Source organism: Cynara cardunculus (assembly GCF_001531365.2).
Source record: "Cynara cardunculus var. scolymus isolate 2C chromosome LG 15, CcrdV1, whole genome shotgun sequence".
In the NCBI taxonomy this organism is placed as follows: Eukaryota; Viridiplantae; Streptophyta; class Magnoliopsida; order Asterales; family Asteraceae; genus Cynara; species Cynara cardunculus.
In genome coordinates this window covers 11725920-11733816 of record NC_037542.1, presented here as the reverse complement: position 1 = coordinate 11733816, position 7897 = coordinate 11725920, and the positions used below count along the sequence as shown (strand labels likewise).

Genomic DNA, 7897 nt, shown 5'->3' with positions numbered 1-7897 from the left:
CCCCCTCTTCCGGCGTTCCCCTCCGTCTTATGTTCTCCTTCGCTCGAACACAGATGGTTTTTGCAGCGATGAAGATGATTTTTTCAGAGGTCAAGATCTCTGTTTTTGCAGCGATAAAGATGAAGATCCACAGGTCAAAATTCATGGTTTTTCACTGATGAGTCTCTAGCTTTTTCCCATTAATCGGCTTTTTCTTTAGGGATCTTCTTTTTCAAGAATTTCTATTTCGCATCGATGGAGAATGCTGTCGGTTTCTCATTCCTATCGCCTGCCCTCCCCATCGCTGGTTCCCACACTTCAAAGACCAAACCCCCTCCCCACCGTTGTTTATGTCCGTGGTATTCAAGTTGCCGGAGTTGGTAGACGGTTTGGTATCTGGTGAGTGAGGGTCGGATTTGGGCAGTCTTGATGAGTGAGTTCGACCTTCTTCCCCTATTCCAGATCCAGTCTTCATCTTCACAATCAACGAGAAGCTAGGGTTTCAACGAGATCCAGATCCAATTGTTGTCTTCAATCAACGAGAAGCTAGGGCTTCATCGAGATCCAAAATCCAGTCTGTCCTTAATCAACAAGAAGGTAGGCTTTCAATCTTTTTATCCAGTTTAAATTCGATTTACACTTGGGTTTCACTGATTTAGGATTTTGATATTTGGTTTCACAATGTTAATATTCTTGATATTTTTGCATACTGTGTTCTTGGTGTTCATGTAATGTTAATAATTTAATGTTCTTGATATTTTTGTACAATGTGTTTGTATTCATGATAATTCTCTCTGGGAGGAAAGATGAAATCTGGGTTGATGTTCATGATAATTTTTTGGATGGAATTAGATTTAGGGACCCAACGAATCATAAAATGCAAACAACAGGGATGCAATTCGTAGATATTTCAAAATAGGGACCTAGACCGTTAAAACACATAAACTATGGTGACGAAGAATGTAATTTACTCTATATTCTTCTATAACATAATTTCACTTTACAAGAAAATAAAGAATATAACGGTTGGCAACTGCTGTGTCTCTCATTTTAACATACAAAACTACACATTTCACATACTAATGAGAAACAAACAAGCCTGTAAACCATCTCAACTTCTATATGCTATCATCTACTTCATTCATCCCAACATCAAACCTGCATACAAATTTATCATAAATACTATAATTAAAACCAAAACAAACCCGTTATTTCCTACTCGAAGGTAGAGTATCAGGTAAATGCAATAGTTAAAAAAACATCATCATACGCACAAGTTTTGTATATACAATTCAAGGAGTAGTTGGTAATCATGAGGCATAACTCTTACATGAGATTTATTTGTTTAGTTTGGTTTTTATCATCGTTGTTGCTCATAGAAACCACTAAACAAGTTGGAATGATGGAAAATAGCATATACAGGTGTATGACGTGCTCAGTTTCTACTGTTTACATAGCTGCATAACTAATATCAAAATAATAGGCTTAAAAGGTTGCATAAAAGTTCAGATGCTTTATCAATATGGATCAATGGAATTCCCCCAAATAATAATAAAGAAATAAACAAAAGATCTGCAGTAGGAAATACATGTTTTTGAAGAAAAAATGGACATAAATTGGCCTCACACACACACCACAAATCTTTGAATGCTTTAAGTACTCTATATACTACAGGTATTGTCACAACCAAAATCAAACACACACTAAAGATAATTACGTTGCTTTTCCAAAAAGGGGTTTAATGACATTCGTGAGTGTTTAATGGCAAAAATCACGACCCACAAAAGAGACAGTAAAAACCCGAAAATGATTATAACAGCAAGAGAAGATAGGACAAACCTATGTATAGAAATGTCTCAGGGCACTCGGCTTCTTCTGAAAGAATATAAAGCAGAATAAATGTAAAGCTCCACATTGCATAAACATCTACAAATTATACATAAAAGATGCATCCAACTGCATGTTGCTTGCAACAAAAATTCAGAATCATCATGAATATCAAATGAAGTATCACAAACAATTAAATCATACACAATTAGTTCGTCTCTATACTGATCAAATTGGGTAACATAGGATTAATATCAACATGTAGCGTGGAGCAGATGTAAAAGAGATGAAATTTTTTGGATTTTACCTCGAATTAGAATTCAGCTTTAGATTTCTTTCCAACGATGATCTGGAATATCCGCAAACCCCTACTAAACGCTTCATTGAACAAGATTCTGGTTTGCATTGACTGGAACCCCGGCATCCATGACAAAACCGCCACTGGGGTCAAGACAATCACACCAAACATTATATCATACGTGCGGGCCACAGAAACAACAGTCCCCCAGATGAAAGTTTTCTCCAAAATGGGTCGGAATACTTGGGCAATCAAAAGAAAACCCCAACCAGTGGGAACGAATGCCAACAGACTTGTGAAAATATCAAGAAACTTGAACTGTGTGAACTCCATCAAAGCAATTATTATAAGTACGCCAAGAATGATAACTAGGAACTGAACCAACCGATAGTAGATGTGTTCTCTAGCAGAATATCTATCACGCGCATATATGATAACCGAATAGAGTCCAAGAGCCACCACCACATAGATCCAAGAAAGTACATAAACAGCAACGCTTTTGCTACCAGCAGCAATACCCAACTGGTAGACAATTCCATATTGGAAAAAGAAAAACCGTAAATCCAAAATAATTTCCAACAACTTTCCCCATAAACCAGTATTTCTCAGATGATCCTGTTCCTCATACCACCATCTTTCCCAACTCTGTTCAGACTTTGCAAACACGCCGCCTTGAAACCATATCCACTTCATAAAATCATCAAAATCATACACTGTTTTTAACCAATCAAATCCAGAAGGATTGAACACGAAAGGTGCCATGATCCATGAAACCACGAGGAACCAACTTGAGATGGTCAATGCAATGTACGTAAATGTTCCTTTAGCAACTGGGCTATACGCAGCATAAATAGTGAGGATCAGACCCAACTCAATTGCTTTTGTAAAATGACTACGAGCATAGAGTCTGTAGTTCTCAGCAAAATTCTTGTGTTGCACCACAAAACCACGCCCAGTTGCCCGATATTTTGCTCCCCCATGAAGGATGGTTCGCCCAAAGTAATGAGAACGAGTTCCCAGAGAAAAGGTATAGAAAACCGATGAAAGTTGTAGCTGCATTGTTATGAAATCCCAAATGGCTATGAGAAATCCTTGCTCAAGAGTGTTTTCGACAATCATGGGTAAGGCGGTGAAAAGGCCAAGTTGGACAATAAACTGCTGGTTTAAAATCGTCCCCAATGCATTGTTTGTGTTGGCATTGTCTTCTACAGAATTCTCAACTCCACTTAGTGCTAGATACAACCGGCCCCACAAAAACGCGTAAACGGTCAATGAAATCATCATCGTGTTGAAAAAGAATCCAACGGTAGTGTAGAAAAACGAAAGCATTCTGAAAAAATCAAGTCTATGACCCAATCTGTACACATCTCTACTAAGAACTTGCTCACCGTTCCCACTTGCAACTTTTGCTTCAAACATAGATACTTGGTTTAACCCAACATCCCTTCCTTTCCCGACTTGTATGTACTCATGATGAGTGACATTTCCGCCTCTTAACGTGCAATTAAACCCAGCAAAAATGTCCTCACTTAAGTTGATCAATCTTGAAGCTTTACTAATTCCACCACGAGTTAAGAACCAAAACCTATCAAACACATCCGGATGGCCATAATGCAACCGAATCTTCAAAGGGTTTGCTAAAACACGCTGACCCAAGGTCACAAAGCTTGTTTCTTGAGCTGACATGAACCAAGCAAGTGAGGAGACAGAACCAGTAAAGATGTTTTCTCTAACTCCCAAAATATTTGGCTTACGAATACCATAATAGCTCTTGTATTCCTCAAGTAAATTCCTCATTTTGAGGGCCTCCTCAAAATAATTGTCTTGATTCATATCAATGGTCTGAACTGCATCTCCCCGAGTAAAAATGAGGGCATGGTTTTGATTCTCAGGTTTTCCTTCCCCGAGCTTCAAAGGGCCAGGCAACTTCACTCGATAAACTTCAACTTCTTCTCCCTTCTGCTGATCATACTTCACAAGAACGGAGTAATACTCTGTTCCGTTCCTTATGGGCAACTCATCAACATAGGCCACACGAAGAGCTTCATTGTTTTTCATCAAATACAAAATCTCATCAGCATGAGGGTCCTTTTTGGCCTTTTGAGTCCCGTATATCTGACAAGCAACTACGTAAGTGTATTTCATTAAAGCCGTTCCATATTCGTGGCCTTTGAACAAAGAACTCATTGTACTATCTGCTCTACTTAAATTTCTCCCTAAAGATGTCATTTCTAAGCTCGAACCACCACCCAAATTGCCACCATGAGCTTGTGATCCTTCACGAATGTCCATCTCAGAAGCAGAATCAAGAAAAGCCAACATCTTGAGTGCCCGATAATAGTACATCATTCCCCTAACTGTACGGGCAAGTGTCTGCCCTCTGTATGACGCCCAAAGCCGAAGATCTCTTAGCTTAGTTGTCCACAACTCATCCTCTGACACCATCCCTTCTCTCCGCATTCGCTGCAAAAAGTTCACCCATTCATCGGCGTAGATAGTTTGCAAATAATAAAGAGTGGAAACCCCATCTTCATTCTCGGTTCGAAGTTGTTCTTTATTGTACACCACGTCTTCATTGTAATACGGTGTCAAGACACTAAAAGCCATCATCTTTTCAACTTGGGGAGCATGAGGCATGTTCATAAACAAGGAGTTGCTGAAGAATGCAATCCTTCTCCTTGCCTCAAGATTCACAGGAATGTTGTTCATCGAGTCACGTGACGTAAGAATGATGTGCAGTCGTCGCACCTGTCGATAGAAATTCCCGTTGTCTGAATCAGGCAACTCGACGGCATTCTCAAAAAGAAGCCCTACACCCGGAAGTGGCCTGTGAGGAGCCAAACCATCCTCTTTCAACTGGTTCTCGGTTCTTTTATCTTTAAAGAAATCCCTTATACATACCTCATAAAGTGCCTGAAGTGCAATAATCACTTTGTTAACATCTTTGTTCGATTTTATTAACAAATCAACAAGAGTGATGAGCTTTGCATGAATCTTGGGAAGAGCGGACATGTTAAATGTCTTGGTGAATTTTTCAATATTGATTGAGTTATCGATTTCTTGAAAGAAAGTCGTCATAATTGAGTGTTCTTGTGTGTTGTACTTCACAATTGTGAGCAACAAGTGTCTGAAACTATCGTAAGCTTCGATAACCGCACAACGCCTGTACTCATTCTTTCCAATCTTGTACCATAGCCACCTGTCTGGAGCATCAACTAACTCCTTTGCCTGGCTGAGAGCTAGAAGTAACTCGTTACACAAGAGAAAAGATGGCCAACGGACAACTCTAACATTCCATGTATTCTGAGGCAATTCAAGAAGCTCGACTTCATGATCACTAACAATGTCTTCTTCTCTAAACGTCAAAATGATCTCATTCCAAATCAAAGCAAACTTATGGGCCTCAACTTCATTTGATTCAAGTTTCTTGAATGGTCTGCCAAGACCATATCTCAACTTCAACCTGTGAATGGCATCTTTGAACTTACTCCTGAAAGTCCCTCTTGTATTCAGCAACTGCTCTTCAGGCATGAGATTAAACTGCATTGCACTAGCGAAAAACTGAAATCGCAACCTCAGTTGTTGCACGTTTCTAATCTCACCCAAATGGTTCAACAACCCTACTCCAGCACCCACAAAAGAAGAGTAAATGGAGTACCAGATCTGTAAATCCATTAAATAGATCAATACAACAGGTAGCCACAAAAGCCCAACAGCAAACCTATTGCTGTTACTAAAAAATTCATGCCATTCATATCTCACATCCGAGAGGTCTAAGATATCTTTAGTGGGCCGAATCATCGGTTTTATCTGCAAGAAGTAGCTAAAACAAAATTTTGTTGCGAGAACCACGATCCAAAATAAAGAATACTTGATGTTATCTATCAGACCTTCCCTTAGTCCTCGACCCACGAAAGATCTACTTTGAAACCACCAAGTTATCAGGTAAAAGACCCTCCAGTTTGTGTTTTCAATAAAGTTACGAACCCATGGTAGAACAAAAAGAGCAAGTGCTAAAAGCTCGGGGAGGATGAACACCAACGCAGCCACTATCATCCGCTTACTTGTTGCCCCTGACCAACCCCGATCAGTCTGGCTCCAAATTGTAGCATAAAACGCCACAAAAATGATGATCCAAACAACAGAAACAATGATCTTTAACACCATCCTCACACCAAGCCACAAAGTCTCTCTAGAAACCAATTTATACTGCATCACAGCATCAAGAAGAGCCTGAAGAAACCTCAAAGCACTCCAAGTGATGAACACACTCAAAACCTTTGCCTGTATATCGTTATCCTTTAAAGACTGCCATGGATAATCTTCTCCCTCTTTCCAAGCAATAATGATGGCAGCCTGTAAAAACAGGAACAACATAATCCACAACTTATCGAAGCTCCTAAACAAGTTCAAAAACGACCTCTGCTCCACGAAACCTGTCTTCCCTACCCTCTTCCCTTTGGTCGTTGTTGCAAAAAAGTTACTCCCGATGTCTATAGGCCACTTCAACTTATCAAAACACCTCCTACTCCAAAAGTATTCGTTAATATCATCATAATTCCGCCAACTTGAATGTGGTGCCGTGCCATTCTTACTGCTTTCTACCTCGGTCTTAACAGTATCGTAAATTGGTTTAACAACCTTATTCAAAAACGCGTTTTCACCGGATATGGAGGGCAAAACAGGTCTACCTGTGTTCTCATCAATATAATCTTCTAGAATTCTATTTAGCTCCATAGCCATATGATGAAATATATAACAAATACACTCAGGTATGAAACGTAGATTCGCAGACTCACCCCAAATCAGTAGATAAAGTGCTACATAAAGGAGCTCCCGACGGTGGTCCGAGGCGGAAAACTGGCGGCGTGATTCAGAGATCCAGATGTTGGATTTACAGCCAAGGAAGGAGCACCAGTGAGTGTAGTTGCTGAGAAGCTTACGGCGAAATCGGCGTATGACGGAGGGGTCGAGAGTGTCGATGTTGTCGGGTGGTGGTTGCAGGCGCATCTGAGCGTTGGCCAGGTGGAGAACAAGGTGTTCCCTCTGGTTGGAAACGTTGTGGTTTTGGAAACCGAAGAAGGCACCAAGCCAATCGAGGAGGTCGTAGTGTGGCTGCCATGGGATGAAAGGAGGTCTACGGAGGTCACCAACAGATCGTAGAGCAGCGGTAGCAGCACGAACTTCTGGATAACGGAGGGATGGGTGGTCAGCGAGTAAATTGTGAATTGGGATTATGTTATAAACGGATTCATCAGACAATTGAGGTTCTGGGGGAGGACGGTGTCGGAAGTTCATGTGGATCTAGCTAATGGGGTTTATTAGTTCAAAATTTGACCGGCCGATATTAGAATCGAAAAGAGAGATATTAAGAAAGAGACGATTACTATCTTCTTTTTGTTTTTGCAATTGTCGACTAATAATATAAAATTCATTTATTTGACCTTTTCAATAATAACAACATATATATATTTATAGAAATGGGGAAGGTGGGGCCATATAAACGCGTTATGAGACAATTTTCTTTAAATCTATTACTATCTTCTTTTTCTTCATGGAATTTTCAACTATCATTATGTAATAATATATATATATATATATAATTATAATGTAACGTGATATATCGTGATTTTAATACTTTATTTTATTTTTTATCTCAGTCGATCTTATAATATAACTTTATGTAATTTTGAGAAAGCGATAATGTTTTTATTTTTGAATAAAATATATGTTTGAAGATATCATAAAAATTTGACAAAAATATATCGATATTAGTATCAAATTAACTATTTG

The 7897-nt window shown here is 39.3% G+C and overlaps 1 protein-coding gene, 1 long non-coding RNA gene and 1 other non-coding gene across 5 annotated transcripts; 1 reads left to right on the top strand and 2 right to left on the bottom strand.

Annotated features, from left to right (window-relative positions):
* Positions 1–19: 19 nt before the first annotated feature.
* LOC112528795 lies at positions 20–734 on the top strand. Its single transcript, XR_003070839.1, has 2 exons — positions 20–133; positions 200–734. It is a non-coding gene; the product is annotated as an uncharacterized LOC112528795 (long non-coding RNA).
* Positions 735–925: 191 nt separating this feature from the next.
* LOC112528793 (callose synthase 12-like) lies at positions 926–7494 on the bottom strand. Of its 3 annotated transcripts, none has more exons than XM_025139872.1 (3): positions 2114–7494; positions 1819–1854; positions 926–1137 (listed from the first exon to the last, which is right to left on the bottom strand). In XM_025139872.1, exon 1 carries the CDS (start codon positions 7400–7402, stop codon positions 2120–2122), a length of 5283 nt encoding a protein of 1760 aa, XP_024995640.1. In that variant the 5' UTR covers positions 7403–7494; the 3' UTR covers positions 926–1137; positions 1819–1854; positions 2114–2119. The 3 variants fall into 3 exon arrangements, 2 of the variants coding, with proteins under 2 accessions (XP_024995640.1, XP_024995641.1); XR_003070838.1 differs by having other exon boundaries at positions 928–1137; positions 1819–1905; XM_025139873.1 differs by lacking the exon at positions 1819–1854 and having other exon boundaries at positions 928–1137.
* On the bottom strand, positions 4384–4464 carry LOC112528860. The gene has a single exon (XR_003070878.1). It is a non-coding gene; the product is annotated as a small nucleolar RNA J33 (small nucleolar RNA).
* Positions 7495–7897: the final 403 nt, after the last annotated feature.